Source organism: Balaenoptera ricei, chromosome 9 (assembly GCF_028023285.1).
Source record: "Balaenoptera ricei isolate mBalRic1 chromosome 9, mBalRic1.hap2, whole genome shotgun sequence".
Classification (NCBI taxonomy): Eukaryota; Metazoa; Chordata; class Mammalia; order Artiodactyla; family Balaenopteridae; genus Balaenoptera; species Balaenoptera ricei.
In genome coordinates this window covers 97,888,795-97,911,121 of record NC_082647.1, presented here as the reverse complement: position 1 = coordinate 97,911,121, position 22,327 = coordinate 97,888,795, and the positions used below count along the sequence as shown (strand labels likewise).

The 22,327-nt window shown below is 35.0% G+C and overlaps 1 protein-coding gene across 1 annotated transcript in view; it reads left to right on the top strand.

Annotated features, from left to right (window-relative positions):
- The window catches only part of COG5 (component of oligomeric golgi complex 5), a 286,429-nt gene that overhangs the window by 118,987 nt on the left and 145,115 nt on the right, over positions 1-22,327 (top strand). Inside the window, exon 7 of the mRNA XM_059934167.1 lies at positions 21,095-21,225. Within this exon, the coding sequence (XP_059790150.1) occupies positions 21,095-21,225 (131 nt within the window). The remainder of the gene's footprint in view (positions 1-21,094; positions 21,226-22,327) is intronic.

Genomic DNA, 22,327 nt, shown 5'->3' with positions numbered 1-22,327 from the left:
TGTTAATATGGTGTATCACATTGACTGATTTGCATATATTGAAGAATCCTTGCATCCCTGGGATAAATCCCACTTGATCGTGGTGTATGATCCTTTTAATGTGTTGTTGGATTCTGTTTGCTAGTATTTTGTTGAGGATTTTTGCATCTATATTCATCAGTGATATTGGTCTGTAATTTTCTTTTTTTTGTAGTATTTTTGTCTGGTTTTGGTATCAGGGTGATGGTGGCCTCATAGAATGAGTTTGGGAGTGTTCCTTCCTCTGCAATTTTTGGAAGAGTTTGAGAAGGATGGGTGTTAGCTCTCCTCTGAATGTTTGATAGAATTCACCTGTGAAGCCATCTGGTCCTGGACATTTGTTTGTTGGAAGATTTTTAATCACAGTTTCAATTTCATTACTTGTGATTGGTCTGTTCATATTTTCTGTTTCTTCCTGGTTCAGTCTTGGAAGGTTATACCTTTCTAAGAATTTGTCCATTTCTTCCAGGTTGTCCATTTTATTGGCATAGAGTTGCTTGTAGTAGTCTCTTAGGATGCTTTGTATTTCTGCTGTGTCTCTTGTAACTTCTCCTTTTTCATTTCTGATTTTATTGATTTGAGTCCTCTCCCTCTTTTTCTTGATGAGTCTGGCTAATGGCTTATCAATTTTGTTTATCTTCTCAAAGAACCAGCTCTTAGTTTTATTGATCTTTGCTATTGTTTTCTTTGTTTCTTTTTTGTTTATTTCTGCTCTGATCTTTAGGATTTCTTTCCTTCTGCTCACTTTGGGTTTTGTTTGTTCTTCTTTCTCTAGTTCCTTTAGGTGTAAGGTTAGATGGTTTATTTGAGATTTTTCTTGTTTCTTGAGGTAGGCTTGTATAGCTATAAACTTCCCTCTTAGAACTGCTTTTGCTGCATCCCATAGGTTTTGGATTGTCGTGTTTTCATTGTCATTTGTCTCTAGGTATTTTTTGATTTCCTCTTTGATTTCTTCAGTGATCTCTTGGTTATTTAGTAATGTATTGTTTAGCCTCCATGTGTTTGTGTTTTTTACGTTTTTTTCCCTGTAATTGATTTCTAATCTCATAGCATTGTGGTCAGAAAAGATGCTTGATATGATTTCAGTTTTCTCAAATTTACTGAGGCTTGATTTGTGACCCAAGATGTGATCTATCCTGGAGAATGTTCCATGTGCACTTGAGAAGAAAGTGTAATCTGCTGTTTTTGGATGGAATGCCCTATAAATATCAATTAAATCTATCTGGTCTATTATGTCATTTAACGCTTCTGTTTCCTTATTTATTTTCATTTTGGATGATCTGTCCATTGGTGTAAGTGAGGTGTTAAAGTCCCCCACTATTATTGTGTTACTGTCGATTTCCTCTTATATAGCCGTTAGCAGTTGCCTTATGTATTGAGGTGCTCCTATGTTGGGTGCATATATGTTTATAATTGTTATATCTTCTTCTTGGATTGATCCCTTGATCATTATGTAGTGTCCTTCCTTGTCTTTTGTAACATTCTTTATTTTAAAGTCTATTTTATCTGATATGAGTATAGCTACGCCAGCTTTCTTTTGATTTCCATTTGCATGGAATATCTTTTTCCATCCCCTCACTTTCAGTCTGTATGTGTCCCTAGGTCTAAAGTGGGTCTCTTGTAGACAGCATATATATGGGTCTTGTTTTTGTATCCATTCAGCAAGCCTGTGTCTTTTGGTTGGAGCATTTAATCCATTCACGTTTAAGGTAATTATCGATATGTATGTTTCTATGACCATTTTCTTAATTGTTTTGGGTTTGTTTTTGTAGGTCCTTTTCTTCTCTTGTGTTTCCCACTTAGAGAAGTTCCTTTAGCATTTGTTGTAGAGCTGGTTTGGTGGTGCTGAATTCTCTTAGCGTTTGCTTGTCTGTAAAGCTTTTGATTTCTCCATCAAATCTAAATGAGATCCTTGCCGGGTAGAGTAATCTTGATTTTAGGTCCTTCCCTTTCATCACTTTAAGTATATCATGCCACTCCTTTCTGGCTTGTAGAGTTTCTGCTGAGAAATCAGCCGTTAACCTTATGTGAGTTCCCTTGTATGTTATTTGTCGTTTTTCCCTTGCTGCCTTCAATAATTTTTCTTTGTCTTTAATTTTTGCCACTTTGATTACTGTGTGTCTAGGCGTGTTTCTCCTTGGGTCTATCCTGTATGGGACTCTCTGTCCTTCCTGGACTTGGGTGGCTATTTCCTTTCCCATGTTAGAAAAGTTTTTGACTATAATCTCTTCAAATATTTTCTCTGGTCCTTTCTCTCTCTCTTCTCCTTCTGGGACCCCTATAATGCGAATGTTGTTGCGTTTAATGTTGTCCCAGAGGCCTCTTAGGCCGTCTTCATTTCTTTTCATTCTTTTTTCTTTATTCTGTTCCTCAGCAGTGAATTCCACCATTCTGTCTTCCAGGTCACTTATCCGTTCTTCTGCCTCAGTTATTCTGCTATTGATTCCTTCTAGTGTAGTTTTCATTTCAGTTATTGTATTGGTCATCTCTGTTTGTTTGTTCTTTAATTCTTCTAGGTCTTTGTTAATCATTTCTTGCATCTTCTCAATCTTTGCCTCCATTCTTATTCCGAAGTCCTGGATCATCTTCACTATCATTATTCTGAATTCTTTTTCTGGAAGGTTGCCTATCTCCACTTCATTTAGTTGTTTTTCTGGGGTTTTTTCTTGTTCCTTCATCTGGTATATAGCCCTCTGCCTTTTCATCTTGTCTATCTTTCTGTGAATACGGTTTTTTTCCACAGGCTGCAAGATTGTAGTTTTTCTTCTGCTGTCTGCCCTCTTTTGGTTGAGGCTATCTAAGAGGCTTGATGGGAGGCTCTGGTGGTGGGTAGAGCTGACTGTTGCTGTGGCGGCCAGAGCTCAGTAAAACTTTAATCCACTTGACTGCTGATGGGTGGGGCTGGGTTCCCTCCCTGTTGGTTGTTTTGCCTGAGGCAACCCAACACTGGAGCCTACCTGGGCTCTTTGGTCGGGCTAATGACAGACTCTGGGAGGGCTCATGCAAAGGAGTGCTTCCCAGAACTTCTGCTGCCAGTGTCCTTGTCCCCCCGGTGAAACAGAGCCATCCCCCGCCTCTGCAGAAGACCTTCCAGCACTAGCAGGTAGGTCTGGTTCAGTCTCCCCTGGGGTCACTGCTCCTTCCCCTGGGTCCCAATGCGCACACTATTTTGCGTGCACCCTCCAAGAGTGGGATCTCTGTTTCCCCCAGTCCTGTTGAAGTCCTGCAATCAGTTCCCACAGGGCATCAAAGTCTGATTCTCTATGAATTCCTTCTCCCGTTGCCGGACCCCCAGGTTGGGAAGCCTGATGTGGGGCTCAGAACCTTCACTGCGGTGGGTGGACTTCTGTGGTATAAGTGTTCGCCAGTCTGTGAGTCACCCACCCACCAGTTATGGGATTTGATTTTACTCTGATTGCGCCCCCCTACCGTCTCATTGTGGCTTCTTTGTCTTTGGATGTGGAGTATCTTTTTTGGTGAGTTCCAGTGTCTTCCTGTCGATGATTGTCCAGCAGCTAGTTGTGATTCTGGTGTTCTCGCAAGAGGGAGTGAGAGCACGTCCTTCTACTCCACCATCTTGGTTCCTGTCCAAAATAGCACTTTTGATTGAGCATGTGTTGCTGGTGTGACCAAGGCTTCAGTCTAACTTTCACTTTCTGATATTTCAGTTTTAGTGTATAGAAATGCAACAGATTTCTGTATACTAATCTTGTATTCTGCTACCTTGATGAGTTCATTTATTATTTCTAACAGTTTTTGTGTGGGGACTTTAGGGTTCTCTATATACAATATCATGTCATCTGCAAGTAGTAACAGTTTTACTTCTTCCTTTCCAATTTGGATTCCTTTTATTTGTTTTTCTTCTCTGATTGCTGTGGCTAGAACTTCCAATACTATGTTGAATAGAAGAAGTGAGAATATACGTCTTTGTCTTGTTCCTGAATTTAGCAGTAAGGCTTTCAGCTTTTCACCTTTGAGTATTATGTTGGCTGTGGGTTGGTTGTAAATGACCTTTACTATGCTGAGATATGTTCCCTCTCTTCCCACTTTGGTGAATGTTTTTATCATGAATGGATGTTGATTTTTGTCAAATGCTTTTCCTGCGTCTACTGAGATGATCATGTGGTTTTTGTCTTTTTGGTAATGTTGTGAATCAGACTGATTTGCATATGGTGAACCATTCTTGTGACCCTGTAATAAATACAACTTGATTATGGTGTATGATCCTTTTTATGTATTGTTGGATTTGGTTTGCTAATATTTTGTTGAGGATTTTTGTATCTGTATCCATCAGAGATACAGGCCTGTAATTTTATATTTTTGGAGTGTCTTTGTCTGGTTTTGGTATCATGGTGATGGTGGTGGCCTCAGTAACTTTGGGAGTGTTCCCTCCTTTCAATTTTTTGGAATAGTTTTTAGAAGCATAGGTATAAGTTCTAATTTAGAGGTTTGATAGAATTCCCCAGTGAAGCCATCCAGTCCTGGGCTTTGTTTGCAGGGAGTTTGTTTGTTTGTTTGTTCTTACAGATTCTATCTTACTTTTAGTGATTGGTCTGTTCACATTATCTATTTCTTCTTGACTCAGTGTTGGCAGGCTGTATGTTTCTATAACCTTTCCACTTCTTCCAGGTTGTCCAATTTGTTGGCATATAGCTGTTCCTAGTATTCTCTTATGATATTTTGTATCAGTGGTATAAGTTGTTATTTTTTCTCTTTCTTATTTTGTTTATTTGGGTTCTCTCTCTTCTTAGTGAGCCTGGCTAGAGGTTTGTCAATTTTATTTATCTTTTCAAAAAACCAGCTCTTGTTTTTATTGATCTTTTCTACTCTTTTTGGTCTCTTATTTCCTTTCTGATCTTTATTATTAACTTCCTTCTGCTGAATTTGGGCTTTGTTTGTTTTCTGATTCTTTTAGATGGTAAGTTAGGTTATTTATTTGTGATTTTTCTTGTTCCTTGAGGAAGGCCTGTATTGCTCTGAACTTCCCTCTTGGAACTGCTTTTGATGCGTCCCATGGATTTTGTACAATTGTGTTTTCATTTTCATTTTTCTTAAGGTATTTTCTGATTTCTTCTTTGATTTCATCGTTGACCCATTGGTTTTTTTAGTAATGTACAGTTTAGTCTCCACGTGTTTGTTCTTCCCTTGTTTTTCTTGCTGTGGTTGATTTCTAATTTCATACCATTGTCGTCAGAAAAGTTGCTTGAAATAATTTCTATCCTCTAAAATTTGTTGAGGCTTGTTTTCTGACCTAGTGTGTGATCTGTCCTAGAGAATGTTCTATGCATGCTTGAGAAGAATGTATATTCTGCTTTTTTTGGATGTTGTGTCCTGGACATATCAATGAAATCCAACTGATCTATTATGTCATTTAGGACCTCTGTTGCCTTATTGATTTTCTGCCTGGATATCCATTGATGCCAGTGGAGTGTTAAAGTCTCCTACTATTATTGTATTATTGTCAGTTTCTCCCTTTATGTCTGTTAGTATTTGCCTTATAGATTTAGGGGCTCTATATTGGGTGCATATATGTCAGTGAGTGTAATATCCTCTTCTTGTATTGATCCCTTTCTTTTTCTATAGTACTCTTCTTTGTCTTTCTTTATGACCTTTGTTTTAAAGTCTGTTTGTCTGATATGAGTATTGCTTCACCACTTTCTTGTTGTTTCCATTTGCATGAAATATCTTTTTCCATCCCCTGACTTTCAGTCTGTGCATGTCTTTCGCCTGAAATGAGTCTCTTGTAGGCAGAATAATCCAGGTTCTTTTTCTTTTTTTTTTAAAATCCAATCTGCTGCTCTGTAACTTTTGATCAGAGCATTTATTCTATTGATATTTAAAGTAATTGTTAATAGGTATGTATTTATTGCCATTTTAAGCCTTGTTTTCCAGCTGTTTCTGTAATTCTTCTTTGTTCATTTCTTCTTTTCATTTTTCCTTTTGTATTTTGATGATTTTCTTTTGTAGTATGCTTGAGTTCCTTTTTTTTTGTTTTTTTGTTGTTTTGTTTGTTTTGTGAATCTTTTGTATGTTTTTGATTTGTTGTTACCATGGAGTTCAAGTACGTTGATCTGTAACTAAATCAGTTTGCTTTAAACTGATAGTCATTCAAGTTCAAACACATTCTAAAAGACCTACATTTTTATACTCCCCTCCCCCAAATTTTGTGATTTTTATGTCCTTTATTTAACTCTTCATGCTTATTCTTTTACTTTTCATTGTAGTTACAATAGCTTTTAGGGTTTTTTTACTGTGTACTGGCTTATTTAAGTGATTTTTCAGTCCTTACTATATTTGCCTTTTCCTATTGTGATTTTCCCTTTTCTATAGGTTCTTGTCTATTTTGTATTTAGAGAAGATGCTTCTGTATTTCTTTTAGGGTAGGTTTAGTATTGCTGAGTTTTCTTAGTTTTTGCTCGTCTGAGAAGTTCTTTCTCTCTCCTTTTATTCTAAATGATAATCTTGGGACTTCCCTGGTGGTCCAGTGGTTAAGACTCTGTTTCCACTGCAGGGAGCATGAGGTCAATCCCTGGTCAGGGAACTAAGATCCCGTGTGCTGTGCGCGGTATGGCAAAAGAAAAGAAAAGAAAAGATAATCTTGCTGGGTAGAGTATTCTAGGTAGAAGGCTTTTCCCTTTCAGGACTTTGAATATATCATGCCACTGTCTTCTCACTTGCAAAGTTTTTGCAGAGAAATCAGCTGACAGCCTTATGGGGAGGGTTCCCTTCTAAAGGACTCTTTTTCTCTTGCTGTCTTTAGAATCCTCTCTTTATTTTTCACTTTTGCCATTTTAATTATGATGCAGCTTGTTGTGAGTCTGTTTTGACTTATGTTGTTTGGGACCGTCTGCGCTTCCTGTACCTGGATATCTGTTTCCTTCTTTAGTGTTGGGATGTTTCCAGCCATAATTTCTTTAAATACATTTTTGATCCTCCCTTCTTCTTCTGGAACCCCTATTATGCATAGCTTGGCATTTATGTCGTCCCATAGATCTCACACATTGCTTTCTTTTTTTTTTTCCATTTGTTTTTCTGTCTGCTATTCTGACTGGGTGATTTCCATTATTCTGTCTTACAGATCACTTATTTGTTTGTTTGTTTTTTTGTTTTTGTCCGCACCATATGGCTTGTAGGATCTTACTTCCCCGACCAGGGATTGAACCCCAAGGGCCATGGCAGTGAAAGTGCCATGTCCTAACCACTGCACCACCAAGGAATTCCCCACTTATTTGTTCTTTTATGTCATTTATTTGGCTGTTCATTACTTCTAGATTGCTTTTTATCTTGGAAATTGAATTATCTATCTTTGATTGTTTCATCTTTGCAGTTTCTAGTTCCTTGTTACAGTGATCTGCGTTTCTGTTGATAATCTTTCTTAATTCAGTTAGCATTTTTATTACCACCTTTTTGAACTCATGGTCTGGTAGACTGGTGAGCTCTGTTTTGTTATCTGTTCTTTCAGGGTATTTCTCTTACTCTTTTAATTGGGAGTAGTTCCTTTGCCTTTTCATTTTACTTAACTTTCTGTCTCAGTGAATTTAGGAGAAACAGTTATCTATCGTGGTCTTGAAGAGGTGTTTTTATGAGGGAGCTTTATGTGTAGACGTGTATGTCCAGTGTCTTTGGTGCGAGGGCTGGTTTTGATAGGGACACCAGTCGTGTCCTTCCTCAAGGTGTGCTGGTTGTTATCACCTTGATAGGGAAGGGGTGTGGTTGATGTTAGGGGATCTAAAACCTGTGAAGTGAGATGTCCCCTCTGCTTTGTGGCTCTCACCATCCTGTCAGGTGCAGGGTCTGCTTCCCAGTTGTTGGAGTAGAAGCTCTGAGAATCAGGCTCGAGCATGTTCCTTTCCCCTTTAGTGCCTGTCCTGCCCCAAAGGAGCAAGTGAAGCAAGTAAAGCCCCTTCACTCACGGAGAACTTAGGTACCACCTGTATAGGTGTCTGTGGCTCTGTTCACATGCAGCCCACGTTCGCATTCCTTCCCCTGTTGTATTCGTCCCAGATCTAGTTCAAGCCTTTGGTGTGGAGTGGGCAGGGCTGGAGAGTTCTCTAGGCTGGGGCTGGGGTTTCAGGCATTGTGACTGCAGGCATTGAGGTGGCTGTGCTGCTGCCAGAGATCTAGATTGCCTCGGTGGCTGTCTTCTCCCAAGACCTGTCTGCCCCAGATCCCATGCTAAGCTGCAATGTGGAGTGTGGTGGGGACTGGAGCATTTACTCCGGTGGGAGATGAACCATGGCATGTTCGCAGCACCACCTGAGCGTGCGTTGACCATAGCCGCCACTCGCTTCACCTGGATCACATCCCAGGCACCCCCCGCCCCCCGGCCCCACTGCCTGTCTGTGCGTAGCTAGACCAAGTGTTTTCCCAGGGCCTGGTTGGCTGAAATCTTGTACCAAGCTGTGGTGTGGTAGGGCTGAGGTGTTTGCCTCGTTCGGATTAGGGGGTGTGGTGAGGCAGCAGCCTCCAGTGCAAGGCTCTCTCTGTCCTGACTGTTGGGAAGCCATCATGTGCGTGCTCCTTGTGAGTAGAGTCTAGGCATCTCCAGCCCTTCATCTGTCCCAGGGACCTCCCAGCAGCCAAGGGGGTTTGTCCTCCTCTGTGCAGGACCCTGGGACTCTGATTCCCAGATTGTGGCCTGTCCTGCTCGCTCCCCAGGGTGGGTGAGTGCCTGTGTGGACCTTTTCTTCCTCTCAGATCCCTCTCATGGGTGGGAGTCTCAACCCTATGCCTTTTTCTGTCCTACCCAGTTACGTGGAGATCTTTCTTGCAGCTTTGGTGGTATAGGAGTTCTTTTGCCAGTTTCCACGTAGTTTTCTGTGAGAATTGTTCCACCTGTATAGTATTTTTGCTATGTTTTTGCGGGGGTGGGGGGTGGCCAGCTACACGTCCTCCTATTCCACCATCTTGATAATAATTCAGCTTTATATATCTTTTTCTGTCTTTTCCCTTTTAACTTATTTGTGTCTTCATGTTTTTTATGAGTTTTTTAATGGACTATCTATAGTTCTTTTTATAATCCAGTTTTATAATCTCTGCATCATATTTAGGATGTTTAGGCAGTTTAGATTTCATTGCATTATTGATGTGATTATATTTAATGCTACCATCTTGCTATTTATATTCCGTTTGTATCGCCTTTTCATTGCTTCTCATTTTCTCTTCTGCTTTCTTTTGGAGTGTTTTTCATGACTACAGTTTACCTCATTTGTTGGCTTATAAGCTGTAAAGCTGTTTGTGTTATGTTTATTTATTTAAGTTTTTATAATAAACATCTTTAAATTATCAAAGTTTATTTTCCATGTATTCTAAGAGGAAACTCCTCTTGGTCATGATGTATTATTCTTTCTATATATTACTAAATCCTATTTGCTAAAATTTGGTGAGGATTTTTGCATCTGTGCTTTTAAGGGAGATGGTTCTGTAGTTTTGTTTGTTTGCTAATGTCTTTGTTTTTTTAGCAGGTAATCAGATTTGCTAATATTTTGAGGATTTCTGTGTCTATGCTCTTGAGAGATAATGTTTGTAGCTTTTTTTCTTTTGGTCTAGTTTTGAGAAGTGTTCCTTCTTCCATTGTGTAGTATTGGATTGTTTCTTTTTTCCATGATAGTGAAACCATCTGGGTTTGTAGATTTCTAATTCAGAATGTTTTGAATTACAAATTCAATTTCTTTAATAGTTATATTTTCAGGTCATCTTGTATGAGTTCTGATAATTTCTTCTAAGTTGTAGAGCTATCCAAAGTATTCCATCATACTTTTAATGCTGTGAGTTCTGTAGTGGTATCATGTTTTTCACTCCTGTAATTGGTAATTTGTCTTCTATCCTTTTTTCTTTCTTGGTCTTTCTGGGAGTTTATTAACTTTATTGATACTTGCGAAGAGTCTACTTTTGGTTTGATTGGTTTTCTGTTATTTTTGTTTTCAATTTCATTGATTTTCTGATATCTTTTTTAGTCCCTTTCTTCAGCTTGTTTTGGGTTTATTTTGCTTTTTTTCTAGTTTCTTGAGGCAATAGCTTGCATTATTGAGACCTTTTTTTTCCCTAATAACACATCTTTTTCTAAGAACGCATCTAGTGTTATTAAATTTCTTCCAACTCTTGCCTTAGTTGAATCCCACAGATTTCGATGTTGTTTTTTCATCTTCGTTCAGTTCAGTATTTCTAAAAAAATTTCCTTTGAGATCTTTTGTGATCCACTGATTATTTGGAAATGTGTTGTTTAATTTTGAAATGTTTAGAAAATTTATAGGTATTTTTGTATTGCTGATTCTTAGTTTGATTCTATTATGATCAATTGAATTGTATGATTTCTTTTCTTTTAAATGCAAGATGTTTGTTTTGTGACCTAGGACATTCTCTGTCTTGGTTAATGTTCCCTGTGTAGTTGAACAGAATGTATATTCTGTTTTTGTTGGGTGGAGTGCTCTGTTGATGTCAACTAGTTTCCCTTGTTTTATGGTGGTCATTTTTTCTATTCCTTGTTGATTTTATTTAGTGCTTCTCAGTTGTTGAGGGAGGGGTATTGGCTCTTACTTCTGGTTAGATAATGATTGGAAGGTAGGCACTAAATATAGCATCTGAAGTATCTTCCTGGAGGGGAAAAAAGGTTGGGTTTATATAAATCCATGTTTTAAAATTATAATGTCATAGCAACAGCACCATGGTTAGAAAGTAAAGGGAAGGGGGAAAAGAAAACAAAACCCAACTGTGCCCAAAGGAAAGACAGAAAATACACTGTCTTCTTCTTTTTTTCTGTATTTATCTATGGCCCTGGGCAATTTTTTTGTGCTCACTGGAAAAAAGAGTAAGACTTAGGAAAGGAAAACTAATCCCCTTTTTTAATAGTAAGGTTTTTCCCCACCCTAAAGTGAGAGCCAGAAAAGAAATAAAGCTTTTGATGCTAAATTTTCACGAAGCTTTGAAGAACAAGATCAGCATGCCCTGAGACTTTGGACTTGAAGTATAAAGATTTCACACAAAGGAGTTTACTTAAGCCTGAGGCTTATTTTGTGCATAGTTTAAGCAGTAGTATCAACTAAGGATTGGTTAGAAAAGTACAGATTTTACCTTTATGTTTTTTGGGGTTTTTTTTTTGCAATACTGAACTCCTTAAGATTATGTTTTTCAAGGCCCTCTTCCTCCCTCCATTAAAAAAAAGGGGGGGTTAGTAACTAATACCCCATTTATGAAAATAAGAAGTTACTTACATGCTTTTGGTGGTTTACAAAACGTTCTTCATGCATATTATCTCATTTGATCCATACAGCCCTGTGTGATTTGTAACACAGGTTTTTTATTCTTTACTTATGGAATCTCAGAAAGGTTAAGTGATTTTTCTCAGGTCATAAAATTGAGTAGAATAAAGTTCAGGTATTCTCATTCCTAACTCAGCCTTCTTTCTGTGATATTCTGCCTTTGAAAGGATATACCTGTTTTCTTGAATAGAATTGACTTTAAGTAAATGATATTTTTATTGATTTTATAAGTGCTCCAGTGATCATGTACTATTATATTTTACATAAGGATAAATTTCAAAGATTATTAGAAAGCTTTAATAGATTTTCAAACGTTGACTTAATCCTGAATTTTCTCTTACATGAACTTGTTTTTTAATGCCCTTTTGATTAGTTACCCACTGATAACTATAAATTCTTTATATGTTTTTAATGGTAATACCTTATGTATTTAATTTACTTCAAATTATTTTTATTCTTTTTCTGATTTTATTTTTATTTTTTCATTAGAAGACATTAGAAAATGTATATATTAGTAGTTGTGAAATTTGTCTTACAGTTCGTTTGGTTAAGGAATTATTTTCCCCTGTAGTGGGAATAAGTATTTTATATTGTTTAAATTTTTTTTCTATGATTGGTTTTATATATTGTGAGATGCTTTTTAAAAACAATTTTCCCTACTTGTTTAGTTATATTTTGCTTATTATATATTAAAATCTTATACCTTTTAAACCCGTTATTTTGTTCTCGATTCTGTCATTTTTACTTTTGTGCAAATACCACATTACTTTTTAAAAATTTTGCTTTATAATTTCATTACATTTTCATTTATTTTATACATTATTGAAATCACTCTGCAATTTTACAGAAACATTTTTCTTGAAGATATTTTTTCCTATAGGCTGTTTTCTCATCAGATTCAAGATATCTACTTGAATATGATTAACGTATGTCAAATATAAACAAACTTTTTACACCTAGAATAAGGAAATGAAAATCAGTATGTATATGTAGTTGTCATTATTAAAGTTTTCTTGGGGTTTTTGACTTTTACTTTTTCTCTAACTTTATGTGTTTTCTAAGGTTTCTTTAGTGAAACAGTTTTTTTTTTTTTTTAAAGGAGCGGGGAGGGGAATTTTTAAAATAACCCTATCTTAGACTTAGCCATTTGTTACAAATAACAAATAAGTATTCTGTGATGATGACGATGTTGTTGTTTTGATGATGATGGTGATGATGACACCTTCAGTAACTGGACACTTAGATCTCGTTGACTGGGTGAATTCATTTTATCAATATTGTAACCCTTCGGCATCCATGTTGTTTGGTGATGTTTTGTGGTGGTGGTTTGTTTTGTGTTCATTTACATTTGTTATTGAGCTCAGTATTGTCTAGGAACTGTGTTTTTATAAAACATATGATAAGGTGGCAAGGAAGATTGATGTTGCAGAAGTAGTTAAAATGTAGTCGTTGTGATAAGCCCTGATCTTACAATATTATTTATTTTGATTTCAGGTAAACTTTTTGTTGAATGGATTCTACAATGACAGCTTTGCTCTCCAGATTATTATTCATCAGTTTGCCAGATAACCCTTTATAAATCACAGACTTACATTTTGCTATTTGCTTTTGTAAAAGACAGGCTTTAGTCTGAAGTTTCTAAATAATCAGGGCTGTGTAGAAAAATCAGATGTGGAGCTTTTAGATAATATAATTGTATGACTGTATTCTGGAAATGGCCTTAGGAAGTAATGTATAAGTAAATAACTAAAAATGAACAAACCAACAGACTGGGAAAATACTCACAGCAAATATGATAGGTAAACAGTGAATATTATCGTATAATTAATACAAAGTGATATAAAAATGACAGGGAGTAAAAATGATGTAGAGATTCTCAAAAGGAGATACAGATAGTAAAAGTTATTCAGCCTCATCATTTAAAAATTCATGTCAGACCCTCAATAAGAACGTACTTCTTCTAGCAGTGTATAAAATATTCAATACAGGAATAACATCCAGTGCTATCCATGGTTAAGTAACTCCCATAGATTATTAGGAAAATGTATAAAGTAGTATAGTCATTTTGAAAAGTAGTTTGATAATTTGTACCAATAAGCTTAAAATTGTTACTTTGATCTGGTAATTCTGCTTTGTTTCCCAAGGAAATAATTATAGATATTTAAAATTCTTATATGTATTTATGATAAATAATTATTCCATTTAGGCAGATGGTTAAGTAATTTTTGTTCATTTATTTGATGATATACTGTCAAAAACATATTTATAAGTACTATCATAGTATGGGTGAATGCTTATAACATTGTTAATAAAGAAGACATTGTAAATAAGTATAATTACAGATAAAAACATAAAATAACTCATGGGTAGTTTAAAAAGTAGGGTAAGAATTTAAAGGAATATAGTAGACACAAACAAGATTTTGAGTATTTTAGGAATATCTGAAGGTTGCTTGAAATTTCTCTGAGGCACTTATCTGCATTGTGCTCTTTGCAAAGTTGGTGTGTAGGAGGGAGTCACTTTCTTCAGTGTAGCCAGCTGCCCAGTCCCTGTATGTCAATTTTTGCTTTTTCTGCTCTTTCTCACATAAGTATCTAAGGGGAGGATATATGCTCTTTTGGTACTGCTTGAGAATTTGAAGATTCACAAATTTGTCAGTCATACTCACATATATTCCAATAATCCACTTGGCAGTTGTTGCCTCTGTGTTGTGGGTTATATAATTTCCCTTCTTTGAAGTATTTTTCTGATTTTCAAAAATGAGCATGATATTTTTAAAAGGAAAAGAAAAGCCTTTATTCAGTTACCAGTTAATAATCCTAGCATGAAACTCTTTTTCATTAGACAGCGTATTCTGTTTTTCCTACAGTGGCTCATATGCCATTAATCCCATCTAGCGTTTGTACTTCTTATCTCTAGAAGTTCAATTTGTGCCTTACTTTATTACCCATGTCTTTACTAACATGTTTAGTCTTTTCTGTTTTGAACATGTGAAATTCAGTTATAACTCTTGTAATGTCCTTGTTTATAATACTATAATCTGTGCCATTGGTTCATACTTATTTAATATTTAATGGAAAAATATAAAAATGCAGAAACATTTTTAACATGTGTAAACTACAAATACTACCTACCAAGTTTAAGTTTTAGAATATTAAAAGCATGTTGTATCGCCCATCTCTATAACTTTTCTAAATGTTGTTATTGTTTGTATGTGTCCCTAAATAATATATTGTTTAATCATACATGTCTTAATATAAATTACCTCTTGCTGTGTGTATTCTGAAACTTGTTCTTCTTCCTTAACATTGTTATTGAGAGACGTCATTATTGATGTGTATACTTGTCATTGTTTTTACTCTTCTGTAGTAGTATTTTGAAGGAATATATTTTTGTTTATCTGTTCTCCAGTTGATGGTCATTTCAGTTATATACAGCTTTGTTTTGTTTTTTACAATGCTTTTATGAACATTCTTGTATACGTCTTCCAATATACAAATATGAGAATTTCTCTGAGTTATGTGCCTAGGAGTGGCATATTTTGGTCATAGGGATATTCATATGAAATCTTATTAGATTATCCAAATTGATTTCCAAAGTGTTTTCTTCTCATTTACAATGTTTCTCTTTATATATATATATATATATATATATATATACACACACACACACACACAACATATACATACATACACATATATACATGTACACATATATTTATATGTATGTATGTATTTACTGTTACAGTTAACATTGTAGAAAATGTCTTTCCAAATATATTCACTTTTTTCTTCTTTTTAAATATTACTTATTTTAGAAACAGAATCCTTGATTTAGAGGATACAAATTTTTTATTAGCTAGCCACCTTATTTTAATTTTTATATTATTATTTTGACTTCCCATGTACTCTTTAATTTGGTTTTATTTGTTATGAAAGTATGCATGTATAACATACTCAAGTAGTTATCCAAAGTTTATTGTTAAACATAGCAAGTCCCTGCCCTTTTTTCTGCCCCGTTTACTTTTCCCTAGAGGCCACCATTTTCACCATTTTTGCTGATTCTTTTGATATTTACCTCCATAGCTCTAAATCACTGGCCTATATTTCCAATTCGTAATTTTTAACTTCTTTGTCTTCCCGCTTTGAAGCATGAAGGTTTAGCCTCTTTCATTTCTTCCAACTTCCAGCACCATCCCAACTTCACACCTGTACTCTTCCCTCATCTCTTTTATCCTAAATAAATAATGTAGTACTAACATTATTGTGAAAAATATATGCATAGCTGAGTCACTTAGCACACTATAATTACTCTTCTTTTTTTTTTTTTTTTTAAATAGAGGAGGATGCTAGTAAAGGAAGAGGCAGTGAGGATTTTGAAATCTTAAGGGGAATTTTTATCGCAAAGGAGGATTTGTGGAAGGAGATAACATTAGTCAACAGGAAGCCGTAGATGCCATGAATGGGAGAGGAATATGATGAGAACGTTTATTCTGGTAGCCATGTGTAGTAACAACTAGAACATTGAAAGCCTATGAAAATGACTGGCATGTATTTTTTTAATTTTATTTTATTTTAAATAAATTTATTTATTTATTTATTTTTGGCTGTGTTGGGTCTTCGTTGCTGCCCACGGGCTTTTCTTTACTTGTGGTGAGCTGAGGCTACTCTTCGTTGCGGTGCGCGGGCTTCTCACTGTGGTGGCTTCTCTTGTTGCGGAGCACGGGCTCTAGGCGTGCGGGCTTCAGTAGCTGTGGCTTGCGGGCTCTAGAGTGCAGGCTCAGTAGTTGTGGCGCATGGGCTTAGTTGCTCCGCGGCATGTGGGATCTTCCCGGACCAGGGCTCGAACCTGTGTCCACTGCATTGGCAGGCAGATTCTCAACCACTGCACCATCAGGGAAGCCCATGTATTTTTGTTATAAACAATTTTTATGACATTGAGGTTTAAGTTTGAAGACTAAAGAGAAAAAAAAGGGCAATCCTGGGAAATAATACAGTAATCAATCACTGAGATCAAGTGACTGCTTGGGGCAAAGTGTAAGAAGTTTATTCTAAACTTTTAGTAATTTGAGACCAGGACAGTGAAAGTGGGGGAAATCAGAATTAATTTTTTAGTATCTTAAATTTCAACATGGAGTACATTTGACAAAAAAAAAAAAATTATGTTTATCTTACCCATCCTCTTGAAAAATTTTTTTAATTTTTAAATTTAATTGTATTAAAAATTTTATTGGAGTATAGTTGATTTACAGTGGTTCAGGTGTACAGCATAGTGATTCAGTTATACATATATATATATATATTCTTTTTCAGATTCTTTTCCATTATAGGTTATTACAAGATATTGAATATAGTTTCCTGCACTATACAATAGCATCTTTTTATCTATTTTATATACAGTAGTGTGTATCTGTTAATCCCAATTCCTATATATATATATATATATATATTCTTTTTCAGATTCTTTTCCATTATAGGTTATTACAAGATACTGAATATAGTTTCCTGCACTATACAATAGCATCTTTTTATCTATTTTATATACAGTAGTGTGTATCTGTTAATCCCAAATCTGTTAATCCCAAATTCCTAATTTATACCCCCACTTTTCCCTTTGGTGACCATAAGTTTGTTTTCTATGTCTGTGAGTCTATTTTTGTTTTGGAAATAAGTTCATTTGTATCTTTTTTTTAGATTCCACATATAAGTGATACCATGTGATATTTGTCTCTCTCTGTGTGACTTACTTCACTTAGTATGATAATCTCTGGGTCCATCCATGTTACTGCAAATGGCATTATTTCTTTTTTATGGCTGAAATTGTTTATATATACCACATCTCCTTTATCCATTCATCTGTTGACGGACGTTTAGGTTGCTTCCATGTCTTGGCTATTGTAAATAGTGCTTCTCTGAACATTGGGGTGCATCTATCTTTTGAATTAGAGTTTTTTCCGGATATATGCCCAGGAGTGGGATTGCTGGGTCATATGGTAAGTCTGTTTTTAGCTCTTTAAGTAATATCCATATGGTTCTTCATAGTGGCTACACCAATTTACATTCCCACCAACAGTGTAGGAGGATTCCCTTTTGTCCATACCCTCTCCAGCCTTTATTATTTGTAGACTTTTTGATGATAGCTATTTTGACTGGTGTGAGGTGATACCTCATTGTGGTGCTGATTTGCATTTCTTTAATAATTAGTGGTGTTGAACATCTTTTCATGTGCCTGTTGGCCATCTGTATGTCTTCAGAGAAATGTCAGTTTAGGTCTTCTGCCAATTTTTTGATTGGCTTGTATGTTTTTTCGATATTGAGTTGTTTGAGCTGTTTGTATATTCTGGATATTAATCCCTTGTCAGTCATATTGTTTCCAAATATTTTCTCCCAGTCTTTAGGTTGTCTTTTCATTTTGTTGATGGTTTCCTTTGCTGGACAAAAGCTTTTAAGTTTGATTAGGTCCCATTTGTTTATTTTTGCTTTTATTTCTTTTGCCTTGGGAGACTGATCTAAGAAAATATTGCTACAATTTTTGTCAAAGAATGTCTTGCCTATATTCTTTCCTAGGAGTTTTATGGTGTCATTTGTTACATTTAGGTCTTTAAACCATTTTGAGTTTATTTTCATATGTGGTGTTAGAGAATGTTCTAATCTCACTGCTTAACGTGTAGCTGTCTAGTTTTCCCAGAATCACTTGTTGAGGAGACTGCCTTTTCTCCATTGTACATTCTTGCTTTCCCTGAACAATTGAGTCTGATGTGATTTTTACATTTTTACCCTTTTACTGAGCAAATGGGGAGAGTGTAGGAGGAATAGTCTGTCCTTTGAATGTAAAGCTGTCTTCTCTCTGCAGTTTGTGGGATTGGCCTGGGATGATCTAGTGAGAAGACTGAGGTCAGATAGACCTGGATTTAAATTCTGCTTTGTTGGTTACTACCCAGGTGATTTTGTTCCTAATATGTTAGTATTGCTAACACAGTTGTTGAGAATATTACATATAATATTAAAAATAATAAGTGCATATTTTGTGTCTAATTCAGTGCCTTCCACATGTCAGGTCTTCAGAAATTATAGTTATTATTATTGGAATCATCACCATGTTTTTTCATCAATACCAGCCCCTATATGTGCTTTACAAAGAACAAATGTATAAAGACTTGGAACACTGATAGCGGTTGTATGCAACAGATAAACAGGAGGGAAGAATTTAATATAATACTTACATTCTCCTGGGTGGGTGGGTGGTGTTACTACATTTTTTTTTTTCCTGCCCACCGCCACCCCCCCCACCCCGCCATCTATTTCTACCTTTATCTCTTTTATTGAAAAGCAGGTTTTTGGAATAATCAGTAATGAAAATAATATGGTTCTTTCTTTTTCCCAGCTGATAAAACCCTTTGTACTCCAAATGTAGCATGTCTTGGTAATTTCTTTAAATGAGTGTTTTTTTAAATATAGTGTGGATAAGCATGGGATGGGGAGGTGGGAAAGGAAGGTGGTTAGATAATGTGATGAGGGGCACTGTTTACCTTAGAAAGTATTGGAGTTACTCATTTATATGCTCTACTAGATTGTAGACTTTGTGGGGACATAAGCTATGCTGACTTTTTCTATTTGTGCCAGCACCTGGCACAATACATTGTATCTTTCAATGGTTATAACTTTGTGCTTTTCCTTCCTGTCTTTGACTTTTCTACTTGGGGGTCACAATTTATGTCTGATTTATTTCTGTATGTTTGTGACTTATAAATGATTGGTACTGAATAAATGGATTGAATGAATGACTTGAATTGTCTCCAGAGTTACAGATCAGCAGTCATAAGAATAAAGCAACTGTTAGCTTTGCTTATCTATAGAAATTTATTACTGGAAGGAACCTTAGGGTTTATGTAGTCTAGCTCTTCATCTTTCAAATAAAGTAACTGTTACCAAAGATTGCAAGACTTTTATTGGGAAACCTATGTGGCAGAAGTAGAGTTAGAACCCAGCCAGATCTCTTATTCATAGTGCCTTTTCCTTTCTTAAACTTAATTGTGATATTTTTCTTCCTTAGATAACAGAAAAAAAGGAGAAAAAAGTTAGTAACCAGCTTGAAAAGAAAATATTTATTTTCTATTCTCTGTATGTCTGTAGTTATGTCTGTACTTTGATTCTATATTGTCTAGTCAGCATTTTCAGGGTGAACATAGCATTTACTTATTGATCATTGCCACAACTTAGGTTAAACATAATTTTCTCAAAATTTTCTGAAAAGTAAAATTTAAAAATCAGATTAAAAAGATTTTCTCTGGATTATAATCCACCGTACATTTACATGATAGATTGGTGTATAAAGTACTTTGGTATTCATGAACTTATTTTGATTCTGATGATAAGAGTTATGTAGGGTGTGAATTATAAATTATTGTCATTTTACAGATGAAAAAAATTGAGACTCAGTGAGGGTATATCACATGATTATGATCACCTAGTGAGTAAATTATGAGGCTGAATGTAAACTCAAATGATTTAAAGGCATTTTCAGTACTCTTTCCACTGTAGAAAGCTCTAAATCCCTTTAGATAGACACATTTAAAAATGCTTATGGTTGAAGGACAGTTGGCAGTAACCACTGTTAGGTGCCCTTTACACTGTTTCCTTCTGTCCTCTAGTGTAGAACTAACTATACTGTGTGCAGTCAGCAGATATTTGAGTGCTAAGTGGTTAGTTAGCATTGTACTGGATGCTTTAATGTAGTTTCACCTAGGCAGTGCGTTGTGACCCAGCTGAAGAAAAATATGACAATATGTAAGTGCTAGGGATATATTTTAAGACTTAAAATTTAAAAATTCTAATTAGAGAACATAGTGAAAAACACATTTGATATTCTGTTGAGTAACTGGAAAACAGTCATCTTCTATCTAAATCATTTTTGTTTTTTAGAAACAATTTTTCTTGTTAAAATAGAAAATACATATTTTAGAACTGTGTCTGAGATGCATAATGACACCTTGACCTTCATTTGTAACATTTTAGTTACCTCAGATATGTCTAAGATTAAGCCAATAAATAAATAAATAAATTTCTCAAAATCTAAATGTGCAGAGACAACTGTTGTTAACTTCTTGGTGGATACCTTTTCACACTTCTTGCTCTGTGTATATAATTCTTTAAGTAGAATATATATAATTCTATGAATAGAGTTATAATTCTGTAAACTAAATTCTATAATTCTCCTTATAGAAAATTAAGTTTATAGAATTATATAGTATATAATCATATTTTATATGTAATTATATAAATGGAATTAAGTTCTTTGTGTAATTTTTTTCATTCAGTCATATCATGAAAATCCTTCAATGGAAGTAAGTAAATTAGGTCTATTGTGTGATCATGTAAAGTGGTAGCGTGCTAAAGTTTTTCATAATTTATTTATCATTGTCCAAGTGGTGGACATTTGTTTCAAAAGTTTTGTTACTGTAGAATAATTTTTAAAACTGTCCTGCAACTTGAGAAATTTCTAAGATCATCAGGATCTTTATTTATATTAAATTTGGCACACTTTTTTGGTAACTTGTTGACATTACTTTGAATTTATAATAATCATAATTCTACTCTTGCTTTACCAACTCTGTAATGTTTGGAACTTTTTCTCCAGAGTAAAGTTACTTATTAAGTAGAAAATATTTGGGTAACTATGTTTTTTAAAATACAGATTTTGAAAGGGAATAGTGTTCAACAGCAATTCTGTAATATTTCAATGAAGTTAGACATGATGTTTTGATACCTTGATATTTATTCAATATTGAAATATTTAAATGTGTGTAATTTTTTTAATAGATTATCTTTCTCAAGGAATAGATCTTTCTGGAATAGAAGTAATAGAAAATGATCTACTTTTTGTTGCAAGAGCTCGACTTGAAGTGGAAAATCAAGCTAAGCGCCTCCTGGAGCAGGGTGTGGAGACTCAGGTAATACAAATAATGTCACTTTTTTAATGTGAAAAATATGTCATAATACAGATGAACATTTGATTTTGTGTTGAAAAAAGTAATGTATGTCCTTATTTTATCACTGAAGAACTATGTCTACAATTTGATCGGAGAGTAGGGCATAAAGTAAGTACAAGGAAAATTTTTAAAATATATATTTACTTAATTCTACTGAAAATGGATTCTAAGATTTCTAATGTATAATGTATATAATATGAAATATATTTTAATATAATGTGTATATGTAGATAGATAGTTAACAGATGTTGCGTAGGCTTTCTTTGTCCAAGTCACTGGTACTCATTTAAGCTTTTCAGCAACCCAGTAAGGATGGTATTACTGCTATTTCCATTTTACAAATGGCAAAACTGAGAGCTTAAATAATTGGTCGAAGATCACACATCCAGTAAATGATGTAGTTTGGCAAACATTAAGTGCTCTATCCCCAGAACCTTGCACCCTTAATAATCACTGTGCCAGCATTTTTTTTTTAGAAATTGACTCGAGATTTCTCCTAAGATATCATTTTCCTGATGCTTAATTTTCTGAATTACAGGAAACCTAGAGGTGTTGATGTAGTAGAATCAACAAATTAGATGTAAATCTCAGTTTTTCTACATTTGTATTGCACACAGATATTTTCTCCATTTGTACTGGACCCAAATACCATTATTTGTATCCATTTAAAATTCATATTCTTTAAACCAGGAATTTCATTTTGTGCATTTGTATTGGACAAAAACAATTTTATAAATATTCAGTTCTTTAAGTAGTCTCTGAATCAGGAAGGTATTTATTTGACTTCCAGTTCTTAACTGTTGTAATTAAAAATAACTGAATGTCAGTTACTGTTTTGAATTAATTTTTAAAGTTGATTATCATATATATAGTGAAAAGTGAACAAATTATAGACATACACGTAGAATGAAATACCGCAGTGTGAACATACCTGTGAAATTAAAACCCAGGTCAAGAAATAGGACATTACCAGCATTCCTGGAGTCTCTTAACTCCCTCTCACTATCACTCCTCTCTCCTTCTTTCCCAAAGGTAGCTTTTATTCTAACACTAGAGTTTAGTT